The 15,855-nt window shown below is 38.5% G+C and overlaps 1 protein-coding gene across 24 annotated transcripts in view; it reads left to right on the top strand.

Annotated features, from left to right (window-relative positions):
- rbfox1 (RNA binding fox-1 homolog 1) overlaps window positions 1–15,855 on the top strand; it is a 334,608-nt gene that overhangs the window by 184,671 nt on the left and 134,082 nt on the right. For 3 of the 24 annotated variants that reach the window (XM_067488482.1, XM_067488495.1, XM_067488470.1), the window contains exon 1: window positions 8,913–9,044. The exons of 19 other annotated variants lie outside the window; for them this stretch is intronic. In XM_067488482.1, coding sequence (XP_067344583.1) covers window positions 8,949–9,044 — 96 coding nt within the window. In that variant the 5' untranslated portion in view covers window positions 8,913–8,948. Of the gene's footprint in view, window positions 1–8,885; window positions 9,045–15,855 lie in introns of those variants that run through there. 2 more of the 24 variants (XM_067488494.1, XM_067488493.1) reach the window with 2 other exon arrangements.

Raw genomic sequence — 15,855 nt, 5'->3', positions numbered from 1 at the left:
GACAACCACTCTACCTTCCTGCGCCACAGTCGCACCCACAAATGGTTTATCAGCCTCAATTGGGGGTGGAGGACGCTCTCATCAACCAGCTACATCACATCTACACCCCCCTGGAAAAGTTTCGGGGGTCTGTAAGGATCATGATTTCTCCAGTGGTTTTAACACAACCCAGCTTGTCCTACTTGTGGAGAAAATAAAGACCATGCTAGTTGATAGCACCATTGTTCCTTGGATTTTGGACTACCTCACTGACCGATCCCAGTACGTCCGTCTGCAGAACTGTGTGTCTGTCACTGTAACCTGCAGCACAGGTGCTCTTCAGGGGACAGTCCTTTCTTCCTTTCTCTTCACCCTGTATACCTCTAACTTTAGGTACAACTTAGAGACCTGCCACCTTCAGAAGTTTTCTGATGGCTCTGCGGTTGTTGGATGTATCCAGAGTGCCATCATGTATATGCTGCCATCCAACAACAATGTCCAATGGGGATCAAAAAAGGATTAAAAAACAAACAACTATGACACAATGATGGCCCCGGAAAACTCCATGTTTAACTTCCATGAACTGCTGACAGCACCATTCTGAAGGGAATGGATCAATGGCACAAAGTTCTTGGGAGAGCAGATCACTGAACACCTTCCCTGGAACTTGCACATGAAAGCACTTTCCCTTACAGTACAGTGACGTTTGTGTTGACTGAAGAAGGGCAACCTCAACCACTCATCTTCATCATGTCCTAAAGAGGTACCATAGTAAGCATCGTGACCACTGACATCATTGTTTGGTAAAGAAATCATTTGTAAAGTTCACAGACCTGCACGCCTTTACAATTATATGCCGACGTTAAATGTACCCCTAGATGTTTGAAACTCCTTGCTCATTGGTTGGCTGGAACCGTGATGAACCTGCTTCCTTTTCAGACTCCTTCCAAAAGACAAAATCAGAAAAAATTATTTCAAAAGACAAAATCAAGCAAATCAACCATGTGCTGTACAGTGTTTTCATACCAAAACTGTGAAGTTCTAAGCCCAAACGCTTGCTTTCAGTTTTGCCTGCCTTTGTCTTCTAGAGTCGCCCTGTACAAGTGTGTGTTGGTGCTAGTGTGGAGTGATCCATGTTCCTGCTACATTGTTGCAGAGCTCACAAGCAGGCTTGCTTGAGTAAGAAAACATTATTGTTGCAGATCGAGCATACACTTATTTAGTGCATGAGTACAGCAGGACAGATCAATGGTATTTTTATCCTAGCTTTTACTATATAATTATAATCAGTGAACCACACTTAATAAGTCACAATTAGAGAATAAATATTGTTACTGCTCTGCTACATACTGATTTACAGTAACCAGGTTACTACTGTGCATGTCTACACATTTTCTAATTACCCACATAACCGGATTTCTATAAGTAACCTAGTTACTTTATCTCATATAAAGGGACTCAGTGTCGAGAAGACCATTGATCTGTTACTTTCAAATGAGTAAGACAGACAGTAAGTTAGAAGAAAAAATATCAGAAGAGGAATATACTGAAGAAAACTCTAATCTCATCATCATGAGCATGATGATGAGATTGAGTCTGCAGAAGGGCAGCAGCCTGCAACAAAGACATTTATAATAACAACAGCCTTTTGGTCTGCAGTAGCATTTTTGTCTTTAAGCAGGATGTGCAGTGTTCCTCAGTTGGCTCCAGGGCCTCGGTCTGTGCCTGACATTTTACCAACTTTCCAGCTTTTCTTCCCACCAGCCACTGAAACAAAATGTTATTGAAATGACAAACATGGAGGGGATGACAGGTTTACTCAGATATAAGAAGACAATGGATGTTACCCCAGACCGTCACTGCATACCCTCTGAGTCCATTTCTAACTCCAAGGTCCAAACTACACTAATGCAGCCCCCAAGGCTAATTATTTGTTGTTTTAATCTTAGATGTAGTGGAGTAAAAGTCAAAGTACTTACTTAATGAACCATCTCTATGGACTGAGGGGATGTGACAACAGTCAACTTAGCTGGAATGTCAGTCTTCTGTAGGAAAGCCCTGCATTCGTTCACCACATCCATGCAGTCCATCTTCCACCTAATGCTGACTTGCCTAGTTGTTATGGAGGTTGCCTAACTATAACATGATGTTTTTTTTCTGACAATTTTTCTTTTTACATTTACTTCCTTCATTTAGCACAAATATCTGTACTTTTTACTTCTTACCTTTTTTATTTTTAAACAGGCTCGTTACTTTAGTTTTAATGCATTTCAATTATTGATAATTTTCTTTTGTTTTTTCATCACTGCTTAGCTGCTCACTTACTGAAACCGGTGATAACAGTGCATCTTTTTTTATAGCATTTATTCTATAGCTTAGTTATCCATACTTGTCTATACCTTATTTAGAGAGTTGTGTTCACAGACTTGTCTGTTGTCAGTGGGATGTTAGGACAGATGCTGAAATGTTTACTTTAGTTACTTGTACTTACCTGATGCGGTCTGGTAGCACAATGGGTAGAGCTGTAGTGTAGAGTATCAGAATAAAATGGAGGATTATAAATCCCAGCCTACCCACCAGGAAAGTCTCTGAGCGAGACACTTAGAGCTAGCTCCCCAAGTTCCCCCTGTGGCTGTCCACTGCTCCCCCTAGGAGGATGGGTTAAATGCAGAGAAAGAATTTTGTAACATTTATGTGTAATGTGGATATGTGCTTAATGATGACAATAAAGATTCTTCTTCTTGTTCCCTTATAATGACAAAATATTAAATAAAAGAGAACAACCTTTTTAGTGGAATAATGAAACCTCCTAAAAATTCATTTTACAAAGGCAAAATCAGACCCTTCCCAGGTAATGTGGTGGTGGTACCATCTTTACAGTGTAATTCAAATTTAACTTAGTTAAGAAATATAAACTAAAATATTTTGAACTTACTGGTGTTCATAATTTTTCAAATTCCTTCAAGTGTTCTTTCATATTATTGCTACTGACACTGAAAACCATTTTGCACATTGGAGAAAAGTTAATATTTATTTTTATGTTTTATGTTTTGTAAAATATAATTATTTGAAGTTAGATTGTTGAATACTCCTTGAAATATATTAATATGATGTCAGGTCTAATTAGCACAGAAACAACTGTTAGATTTGGACTTATATACTTATGCACATCAGAGCCAGTAGATTTCACTTGAGTAAAGACTTTGAATCAGTCTATCCAGTCATTTCTCACTTTAACATGAGAAGATTTTCTATCACCAGGCAGGTGCTTTTTTTTTATTTAGAATGTTTGTGTGACAGTACCTTGTTGGTGACAATAAGATTGATGATGGTTTGGTAGGAAATATACATTTTGTTGCTAATTAACTTGAATGTTATGGTTATAATTTGAGTAACTGCACGTTTTTTTCTAATATTCTATTTTAATGCTCACAAAAGTTTCACTTATTTTAAAGTAAAGTTTCCACTTTTATGCTATTGATCAGATTGAAGTTATTGTCAGTGAAAGATATTGCCTGTACAGATGTTAGACAGGCAAAAAGGAGTGGCTGTGATCAGGAGTTTAAAGAGGTCATCGAGGTCAGTGGTTTGATCCCCAGCTTCTCCATATTTAAGTGTCCTTTAATATGGACATACAACAATATTGTGAAAATATACCAGGTTGCTCCTGGTGTGGACACAATCACTGTATAGGTTGTGCATGTCTGACTATGTATAGATGCAAAACAGAGGCATTATTAGTACAATCTTATAAATTGTAGTCAGACTTCAAATTTCAAAATGGAGTTTGACTGAAAATACCTTGGAGTGCAAAGTAGGAAAAAGAACTTGTGCTGAATAGAGAAACTAGATAAACAAATAGAAATTATGGTTGAATTCCACCTTCTAGTTATAAATCAATTCTGTGTTACTATTTAGAATATATATGAGGAATGTCACCTTTTCTGACAGAAAATTATCTTTATTGTAAAGAGGTAGTATTTAAGAAAGTGTTTGTGTGGATAAGAGCCTCGCCAATTGCTCTATAAGCTTGGCTAATGAAGATACGCAAAGGCTGGAGATGAAAGAGAAAAAGCGGAGTCAAAAATGGAAGGATCTCTTTAGTCGAACAAATTGATAAAAGGCAGCTCCTATAGCCTAAAGCCATTCAATTGCAGTGTTCTGCTTCATCCTATAATATACTCACATTTGCCTTTATGTTTCTCTGTTTTGCTTTATTTCTCTGACTCTCACGCCAACACATATTTCACTGTACACAAGAGCAACACATATAAAAACATGCACATCTATTTGTTAGCCAGGGCTGTACTGATATTTTTACTTGCTTGCAAGCATAACAGGATCATATTTGCCTTTTAAATTGTCATGTTGCCCAGTGATAAACATTTTTTGCCTCTTTTGGTAAATGGTTGCTTATATAGCACTTCTATCCAAAGCGCTTTACAATGTTGATCCCCATTCAACCACTGATGGCGGTGGCTGCCATGCAAGATGCTCACCTGACCCACGGGCGCAACTTGGGGGTTCAGTGTCTTGGACCTCTACATGTACCCGGGAGCAGGGATAGAACCACTGACCCTGTGGTGCATGGACAACAGCCTTTACCAACTTAGCTACAGCCACCCGTCTTTTGTCTAGCCGTCACTAGTCATGAGACAGTTTTTATTTGTTGAAGTCTGATTTGGGTGTTGGTGCACACCATGAAATAGTCACACTGAGGTTACCCTCTAGGCTGTGGTGGTTTGATGACTCGGTGAGTGTATACACGTAATGTGATAGAAATTTGCCTCTTCCTTAGTCAAATGTTACTAGATCTTTGAAGAGTTGTAGACAGATCTCAGCGTGATGAACCATCTCAGTTTAATACATACCGGCATGGAGAAGAACACGTGGATGTTGGTGTCTTCTGACTTGTATCTCTCAAACCCCTTCTATTTATACTCAAACCTACGAAAGGAACAACCCTCACAAAACATTTACATTTTACATTTACATTTAGTCATTTAGCAGACGCTTTTATCCAAAGCGACTTACAAGTGAGGTACAAGGCAGCAAAAATCTAAGTCAAGGAGAAAACATCAAAGCCAAGTCTTATCAGAAAAGTGTTCACAGTTTATGAGATGAACGAGAGGTGCGAGAAAGAGCAGAAAGGAATTTTTTTTTCTTCTTTTTTAAAGAGATTTAGGTGCATAGGAAGTTGTAAAAAGTTCTGTTTTCAGCAATTTTTTGAATATTGGGAGAGCGTCGGCTGAGCGTGCAGAGTTTGGTAGCTCGTTCCACCATCGTGGCATTATTGCGCTAAAAAGTTTTGCTTGGTGTCTTCTGTGCGGTGCTGGGACCACCAGACGTCGTTCGTTGGCAGACCGCAGCGGGCGGTAAGGATTGTAGACATGAATGAGTGAGTTGAGGTAAGCGGGAGCTGTCGAATTAACCACCCTGTGAGAAAGAGACAGAGCTTTGAACCTGATGCGACCAGCTACAGGAAGCCAGTGTAGAGATCTGAAGAGTGGTGTGACATGGGTCTTTTTTGGCTGATTAAAAAACATGAATGAAGAAACCAGGTGCACGCAGTTGACAGTCATCATTCTTGTCCCTTTTTAGGTTATCTGTTAATGTCAGTTCTGAAGCCATAACATGTCCACAATATCCCTGTTTGCTAATTATCTATCTATATGACTAAATTTACTGTATTCCCCCACAAGAGACCGCAGCATATAATCATACACAACATGTTCTTATCCCACAGTATGGGATATTGATGCTTCCTAAGTTGTCACATTGTGCTGCTTTGTACATCTGTATGGTTTATCATATTGATGGCATGGGTACCCTTTGGCTTTACTATTTCAAACCCTGGGAACTGCATCTGGTATTGAAGCTGGCAGCGCACTTTGGCGTCCATATTGGACGCTCCAGAAGCTTCACAAAAAGAGGTATGGAACTACGGTTAGGGTTAGGCACAAACACTTCCGACTTTAAGGTTAAGTTAGAAGACAAATTACATAGAAACAAAACACTACAATAAGTGAAAACGGCACAATATAGTAACCATGTGCGCCAAATTCTGTAACAATCATCAATAAAGCGAACATCATCTTGGACCAGAGTTGAACCCCAGTCTCCCTTGGAAATTTCCTGTGACACCTTTCAATCTTTTTCTATGTCATCGATTTTGGAGTCACATTTTGAAGCGCCGGCATTTCTACTTACTTTTACATTACAGAAGCAACCCTTTTTAATGCCTCACGAATGAGAAAGTCTGGCATAGACAACAGCAGTGTCATTATAAATGTTCATAGACATTTATGCCAAACTGTCCAATCTTGCAGTAGAACATCGAGATTATGTGGCTACATGTGTATTTACATGCGATATGGTTGTTTTAGACACTCAGCACTTTAAGGTCAGACAAAGGTCTGACTTATGGTAATGGAAGTTTAACTTTAGTCCCAACATGAGCAAAACAATCTTTCTGATCTGACTGTAATACAGTTGTGCAGGAACTGTCAAGTTTGTATGGAGGCAAACCCCAGTGAAGAGACTGTGAGAGGGAGTACACTAATAAACAGTTTTTATTTTGGAAGAAACTCAAGGACAGAAGCTCGTCGTAATACCGGTCGAGGCAGATGGCCGTCCACCCTGAGCCTGGTTCTGCTGGAGGTTTCTTCCTTTAAAGGTAGTTTTTCCTCTCCACTGTTGCCTATGGCTTGCTCCAGGGGGAATTGTTGGGTTCTCTTTATATATCTTTATAATCTTGACTTTATTCTGTAAAGTGCCCTGAGATGACTTTGTTGTGAATTGGCGCTATATAAATAAAGTTGAATTGAATTGAATTGAATACGTAAAAAACACGACAGGTAACAGAAAACACTGAACTATAGTAAACAAGACTACCAAACATATATTACGACCACAGACCAACAATAGAAAGGAAACAGAATGAAAAAAAAACCAAACCTCAAACCTCAAAGCAAACAGACTCCAAATAACACAGGTCAGGCAGATCATGAGATAATAGTTCAATCTATAAAAGCTACAATATGCAACATTTGATCATCTAGCTAGTGTGAGGAAAATAGTAAGAACTTTGTTGGTAAAAGATCTGTAGTTGGGGTTGGTGGGGCTGCCAGATAGGTTGGTTGGTGCAAGATATGAACTGAGAGGCTCTGGGAGCAAAAGTGTGCCTGTAAAAAAATGTCAGGTAGAGAAATGTTTAGCAAGACTATTTTCTTGGATACTGTAGTGTGTGCTTACCAGTTAATGAGATATAACTGGAGAGAAATGTTGATGTAATTGGTGTGGAGTCTGGGAGTTAAGTCTAAAGGGAGAGAAGATGGCAGAGAGGGACAAAATGACCAAACCCAGGAAGTAAAACGTAGTTAGGCTGACAGAGCAAAGAGGCTTGAGCAGAGAACCAAGGCTATCACAGTGATAACTAACAGGAGAGTGAGCAACGTTACAGAGCAAGTTCAGAGTGCACAGATCCAATTAAACAAATCCAAAGTCCTGATCAAGTCCACAATTGAGTTCACGAACAATCCAATTTCCTTAAATTCAGTCTTAGTCTTAAATGCACACTTGCACAGGCTCGCTCACACACACACACACACACACACACACACACTGGTTGCACTAAACTGTGATGAACAAATGATCATTACTATGAGATGTTAAAAAGGGAACTCACCAATTTTTTTTAAGTAAATGCATCATACTTTTATAATGAATTTAAACATTTACTGTTAAATTTTAGATTCCAGAACAGTCTTTCTTAGAGCTAGCTGTTTTAATTGAGTCTAATTACTACAATTTCATCGTTAAAATCACAAGGCACAAAATGATCAGACACAATAAGGACTGTGCCTGTAAAAAATGTGACATTAAGTAATGTATTTGACAAAAGCTTTTCAAGTTACAAAGGAACGAAGCTCAGCAGTTTACTGTGTAATACTTTTTGTCATGCCAGCAGTACAAAATCCAAAGTTATCCAAAGGGATAAGTAAACGATGCAAGCTCAGATTTCAGCTCTGTCTAGCATATTGTCTCTCGTACACACTCACACAGAAATACACAGAAATAAAGCTGCTGATAGGAAATCTAATTACACTTAGATGTAATTAGTATTTTAGTTAAACATTATTAGGAATATTGCACTATTGAAAAAAAAATATTTTACTTAGAAGCTGACTTCTTTTTCAATGACCTCAGCAACAACAACAATCCACAACATTTAAATTCTAAATCTGTTCTTATCTGATTGGTCCACAATGATTGAGCCTCTGGATTGGAGAGAGAGGGAGGCTCGTATTGTTGCTGCAGTCAGCATCCACCATCGCCTCCAGTAACACATGTCAGAGAACTTCAATTCATCAAGAGAATGAAAGGGTGGGGGTTTCAGCTTTCTCTGCAGGAAAAAAACATGCACAAATATACATACATGCAGCTGGACACTCTCACGCTCTCTCTTTTACACACACACCACATTACAAACACACACACATACAGAGACAATTTTCTGCCTCTCTCACGCTCCAGTGATCACAGTCTCACTCACTGCTGGCTTGTCTCCACACACACGCATCCACACATGCACACACACACACACAGACACTCTTTCACACACACACACACACACACACACACACACACTGACTCACACAAACTGCAGTAGGACTCTCTCTCTCTGCCAGCGCTCGTCCCACCTTCTTGCGAGCTGAAAACACTCGTGTCTCCATTGTATGGGACCGGCTGCTGCTTCCTTTGAGGTTTCATCTCTCTGCTCACTCTCTACCAATCATTCTTTTGCTTTCTTTCTTTATTCCATTCCTTCTTACTCTTTCTTTTTCCTTTCTTCCTTTCCTTCTCTTTCACTCTACTCATCCGGCTGCTTGCTCTACCTCGTCGCTCAGATCAGGGTTTGTGTATTGCCGGGGTTGAGGAGGTTTGTGTTGTCAGCTAGAGGAGGGAACATGCAGCATCCTGGAGGAACATGCGTTGCGTTACCCAATGTGGATGCCTGTCCTCAGTTGTCCTGCGCTGCCCTCACCTTCATGTATTTACAGCAGGTGAGTGTGTGGATATTTGTCAATAGTAATTTACATTGTGTATACATGCCATCATCATCTGCTGCTGATGCTGCTGCTGGTGGTGGGTAGGGAAAGTCGAGTCGAACAGAATAACTGCATCCTTGTACTAAAATAACAGAAAGAGTCTGTGGATATATAGTATGCGTAAATACATAGTTCCAGTTTGAGAAGCATCTGTCCTGCTTGTCCTGTGTACAGTTAGTGCTGGGTCTTGTTATTCAACAATGAATCACGCGAAAGTGAGAACTTCCAGAGATAATTCAGTGGTGTTTACATGTGTTTGTTCGCAATAAATCAGTACCCTCCTGCTCTATATCAGTTTATACCAGTATATCACTTTATATCCCACAAAAACGCAATGTTTAGTACAAGGTTAAATTTTGTGTGCTGGGTAGATTATTTTTTTGAGGAAAAACAAGACAATTTTTTTTCTTTTCTCTAAAAATTGCATAATAAAAAATTGTTTTCATTTAACTGCCACATCAAATTGATAATTACAACTTATTAGTTATTATTATATTTCACTTTAGAGATGCATTCTCTTATTTTCCACTCATTTTTAGTAAATCAGTAAAAATGTTTGTGCTACATTAAGGATTCTTTTTTGTGAATTGTTTGGATTATACGACATATTATCAATATGCTGAACTAAATTTAAATTAAAAACATATTTTTTGAAATTGCAATGTGTGAATTCAAAATTTGATAATGTGTTTTGCTCACCTGATCTCCAATTAAATCGTTTTCTTGCAATACATACAAACATTTTAAAAAGTGAAACAACATAAATAATTTTATTCAGTGTAAAATGTTGTTCAGTCAGCAGATTTTTTTGTGGTGGCTGGAGTTGTGTTGTTGAGTGGTGTTAAGGTGCTGGGCCAAGGGATGTTGTTAGGTGAGATGATTTTATGGTTAAATTTGTGGTTAGAGATTTGAGTTGTTACTGTTGATGTATGGAAGTCAGCAGCTGCCAATGCTAAAATATTTTTTGCCTTTTTTAATGTCATGTTTTAAAATGCACAATCCTACTTTTTTTTCTTTCAACTCTGTACATTTTTTCATTAACACACTGCAACCTTCAACCTTACTTTATTAATTTAGAATTATTTGCTGTGTTGGGGAATGAACATAACAGTTGATCACAATTAAAATCACACTTCTCCTGCCATTCTGATTTTTCTTTTCGTTCCATCAGAAATTAGCTTAATTCAAAAGGTGCAAGGTGCAAGTTGGCCTATATTATCTGCACACAAATGGAATGATCATATATTTATATAACTGTATCATTGTGACTGTGATCTATTGATCACATTTCAGTATTGGTATCCATAAATACAGTCCACACTGCTCTTTGTTTTCATATACATGTGAGTTTTTTCAGTGTGAACATGGACTCCCTGTAAGATCAGGCTTGTTCATGGCAGCATTAAAAGTTATAAATTGTCTTAATATTCCCAAAATTCTGTTGCATTAAGATTGTGTGAACTACTGTAGCATCATATTATTCACTCTGCTCTACAGAGCAGTACCTGCGATGATCAGCACATGATAATTTTTCTGCTCCAAGTCTTTATTTTTTCTTTTCTTTTTAATTATTTTAAATTGATAGTCATGAACACACATCTATCTTTTAAATATATCTCCTGTATGCGATGTGAATCTTTACTTTAACTAGGTACAGTTTGTGCCTGTGTGTATATAAATTGTTTCGACTGTGGCGCAGGAAGGTAGAGCGGTTGTACACCAATCTCACAGTTGTTGGTTCAATCCCCGGCTCCTCCAGTCACATGTCGAAGTGTCCTTGAGCAAGACACTGAACCCCAACTTAGTTGCTCCTGGTGAGTGTTGGCCAGCTGCATAGCAGCTCCCCCATCGGTGTATGAATGTGTGTGTGATTGTGAGTGTGAATGGGTAAATAAGAAGCAGTGTAAAGCGCTTTGAGTGCCAATAGGTAGAAAAGCGCTATATAAGTGCAGACCATTTACCATTTACCATTTTCTTTAAATAGAGTGGCTGTAGACTAGAACCATGCTGAGGTGCAATGTTTACATCCTGCAGGATGCTGCTGCTGCTCTACACTGGCCTGATTCTAGATCAGAACACCACCCACAGATCAATCATCAGCTTTGATGAGTCCCAGTAGATGGCGCTACACCTTTATGCATCCATGATGCATAATGGTGTTTGTTCCATATAGTGTCAGACTTTTATAGAGACTCTGTCCGAGTGAAAACACCTGAACAAAAGGAAGTTAGTGCAGGGACAACAGCAAGCACACAGAGGCTATGTATGAAACAGTAATTTTTCATTTGACAAATTATGAAATAATTTTTTTTCGTAAAAAAAATGTTTAAAATTAAATAAATAAAATAAAAACATTATTATAGTTAATATTTAGATTGCAATCACTTTTCAAAACTCTTGAATGACATAAAGGGGAAAAAACTAAAACTAAACATTTAATTTTGAACAATTAATAATTTAAAGGACTAAGTTACATTACCGAAGGCCTTGTAGGCAACCAGACAGATTTTAGCGTGGATGTGGAATGTGCTGTTGCAGTAATGGAGTGTGGATGAATGAACGAGAGCTTGTGCTGCTGGAAATGACAGCGTAAAAAAAGAGGCGATGTTACTTATATAGAGTGTAGTTAATCCTGTGTAGTTGAATCAAGAAATCTCCTTTTTCTAAGTGCTTGCAATAACCTAATAAACATTATGGAATAAACAATAAAGGCCTTGAATTGATCTTAATTCCTAAATAACTTTAACATATTGAACACATGCTATTATATTTTTTTTTTCTATTCAATGTTTGATTTCCTAAGTTTATGCTGTTTTATTATGACCTTTTTCTATTGTTTGCATAAACACAAAGACACACACATGGATATCTGTGCTATATATGCAAGTAAAGTGTTTTGTATAGAGTGTTTTGTAATACGATTGCTGTGGATGCATGTGTGCATGTCTGTATGATGTAGTGAAAGGGTTTTGTGTGTGTGCATTAGGTTTCTTGCTGTTTTATTCCCTTTGGTGCCACATGCTGGATATTTAGAACTGTGGTATGAGTAAGATTTGTGTTTATAGTTTGATCTTTACAGTTCTCAGCATGGGTTTTAGCTTGTGAATATATTCATGGAATGAAATAAGCCCCAATTAACACAGTTGACACTGTAATTTTAGTGAATTAGTAAATAATTGTTCTGAGTGACAGCACAATCTCCTCTGTCTGAGGCTCCATTTAAACATGCCGCAGCAGTTTTGTGCTCCTTCACCAGTTAACACATAAAACATAAAACAGTCGGGTGATGTCTGGTGGCTGCGGTAAACAAAGTTTTTAGAGGTACAAACATGTGAAGGGAGCACATTGAGATGGGAGTTTTGTTCAACAAAACAGACTGAAGTCTCAGTCAGTCAAATGACTTTGTGTTGTCATTGTAACTATTTGATTGTTTTTTAAGTAATGTTAGAAAAGTACTTTAAGCCAAACCACAATATTTTATAAAACATAATTTATTTTGTTCCTAAACATAATCCATCCATCATTGTCAGATAATCTGCTATGTTTGCACAATTGTAATTAAAAGATTTTGACTGTTTACAGGGAAAAATGTGCAACGTCAACTGCCATTTTGGTGCCACTGTAAGAAGCGGCAGTGTCCATTTTGTTGCCTGGCAGCAAAGAGGTGCAGTTTCACTGCTGCCACTGGGCTGCTTTTTCAATATTTCATGATAAACAGTATCAGGCAACAAAACAAGACACTGGGTGAACAAAAACATTACGTAACCCAGCCATACTTCAGTTACACAATACATTGCCACAGGAATATGCAATGAACATAATTCAATAATAAACTTTTGGTGTATACTCAGGATGATCTGAGCCTGTCCCAGTGAAGTGTCTTTAGCCCTCTGGTGGTATTTGGAGTTAGGATGGTAGTGGGAGCCTGCAAGACCACCACCAAGAGAAGGACAATGAGGAAAGAAATATATAAAAAATGAGAAGAGCCATGATGAAAAGTGCAGTAATTGCAAGAATGGGATGGAATAGTTGATAAAAAAAAAGAGGAGAGGCTGGACAAGAGAGGTGTGAAGGAATGTGGTTCAGCCTCTTCTTTCAATTACAGTAAAGGAATTGTTTGCCAATTAACAACTATGAACGTTCCACCTCTGTGGCAGAGATAGTGAGGCACAGGTGACATAAGACTTTTTCAGTTTCCCGGAAATAAATGGAATCACAGCTTCTAGAAATGAATGGAACATTGTTTGTAACTATTTTACAAAGCTAATTTAAACAAATTTTACATGTGCACTTTTGTAAGAGCAGGGTCTTAAATGTGCCAGCTGACATTATGTACCGATGCATAGATACATGATGATAATGTATAATACAACAACAACAACTTCTTATCACGCACACAAGCAACACACTAAATAAATACAAATGTATTTTATATCCTGCTCTAAACAGCACATTTGCTTCCCCCTTGGTATGAATTTAACTTTAGATTTTTCATTATGCAGTGTTTGCAGTCAAAGCGTGTGAATTTGGTGAGTCTGCCATGTGTTTTTATGACCCAGTTTTAGATCACATCAGCAATGTGAGCCTTCTCCCGTTGCATCTGGAAAACAGAGAGAGAGAGAGAATAAAAAATTCAAAGGAGCAAGTAAGAAGAAATCAAAATGTGACTGAGCAAAAGCTTAAAGCAGAAGAATATTTTAACAGCGCTCGAGGATAAAAGAGCTAAATGACGGGTAGAGAAAATGGCTTCTGCAATCTGAAAATTTGTCATTAAGCAACTTTCCACCATTGGTCTCATTTCTTCTACCACCTCTTTCATCCCTCGCTACATTCTGTGAGAGAATGTGTGTGTGTATGTGTGTATGACAGAGAGAAAGCTTTTGTCTTCAGATTGCAACGTTCCAGCTAATGTGTTGGCATGTTATGCCAGAGCATTGTGTGTGTGTGTGTGTGCGCGTCTTGCCTACATAGGGAATCTGGGTCTTTGAAGCTATATATAGTCAAGCCGTGTAAGACATTTTGAATACATCTGAAGGCCTTCAGGGATTCTGTGTCTGTGTGCGTGTGCATGTGTGTGTGTTTCCAGACAACAGTGCTCATTAAAAGGGTGAATTTTATTCCCCCTTCAATTATTTCTTGATTTATTGGAACATATACATGTTTTTGTTATTACAAAGAACTCAATAGTCTATCACAGGAGTGTGTAAAAGACTGGCTTCATTATGCACACAATCTTTAATTGTGTACACGCCATGTTGCCCCTGCTTCTGTGTAGTATATGAATACTGTTGTGTAAAATCAGCAGTAATTGATTTGTTGTATGTATAAATGAATGAATGAATGAAGCACTATATTTAACAAATCAAAAGGGAAGCAATGTGGTTAAATCAGGTGGTGAACATATTATTGTCGAGGACGGTTGTACAGGAGACCTGAGTTTAACTCCCAAAACTTATTTAATTTGAAATATTTAATTTTGCTCTCACTTAACCAAGAGCTGTGAGAGTGAAGCATATTCACAATAACAATAATAAAACTTGTTATTATACATCTCTAATAATGCATAATGTGACCTGTGGCTCTGTCTGTGTCATGTTGTGACTTGTTATTTATTGGAGCTACATTCTACCTCAGTCAGTGTGAGACAGTGTCTGAAACCAGATGTGTTTGAGGAGACAAAGCTGGGGGGGGGGGGGGGGGGGGAATGTAGATGTCCAGCTATGCTCCAGTTCAACTGACAATGTAGTGCAGGTTCAATAGAGAATATTAATCTTCTTGGTGCAGTCTAGGTCCAGTTGGCCACAAAACTATGAAGAATTACAGAATATTGAGAAATGATAAATGCTATGCTAAATTAATTACATCTCTTCTATTGCCAATGCCACGGGCTCCTCCCTTTTTATTGACCAAATTTTAATACATGTGCACTTTTGCAGATAGAGTCGCTGTCTCTTTTGCATAATCGGGAGTTTGTGAAACACTAATTGACCAGTGTGGTGGGTTTAATACCACTGACCCCTGCCAATGAACAACGTCTAGTGGTCCCAACCAAGCAAAACTCTTCAGCACAGTGATCCTACGATGGTGAAATGAGCTACCAAACTCACGCTCACGCAAGAGTTTGCACAATCTCTTCCGCACCGCAGGAAGGTAAAGCGGTTGTCCAATTCAATTCAATTCAATTCAACTTTATTCATATAGCGCCAATTCACAACAAAGTCATCTCAGGGCACTTTACAGAATAACCACCAACCTCCACCAATCTCACAGTTCTTGGTTCAATCCCTGGCTCCTCTGGTCACATGTTAAAGTGTCCTTGAGCAAGACACTGAACCCCAACTTAGCCGGTGAGTGTTGGCCAGCTGCATAGCAGCTCCCCCACTGGTGTATGAGTGTGTGTGTGATTGTGAGTGTGAATGGGTGAATAAGAAGCAGGATAAAGCTTTGAGTCCCAATATGTAGAAAAGTGCTATATAAGTGCAGAACATTTACCATTTACACAGGAGCTGCTATGCAGCTGGCCGACGCTCACTGGGAGCAACTAATTTGGGGTTCAGTGTCTTACTCAAGGACACTTCAACATGTGACAGCAGTCCACGATAATTAAAAGTTACTGTAACTATAACAACTAATTTTAGCTGGCAAATCTAAGTAATTCAACATTGCAATATTTACACCAAATTTCTACTTTCACGCTGAATTCCTCACGCAACACCACCAGCAGGGCAATGCAAATATAATCCAGTGAAAAAACGAGAGGATTTGC

The sequence above is a fragment of the Channa argus genome, chromosome 20, assembly GCF_033026475.1.
Source record: "Channa argus isolate prfri chromosome 20, Channa argus male v1.0, whole genome shotgun sequence".
NCBI classification, from domain to species: Eukaryota; Metazoa; Chordata; class Actinopteri; order Anabantiformes; family Channidae; genus Channa; species Channa argus.
The sequence above is the reverse complement of the archived record's forward strand: the minus strand, read 5'-3'. Positions and strand labels throughout refer to the sequence as shown.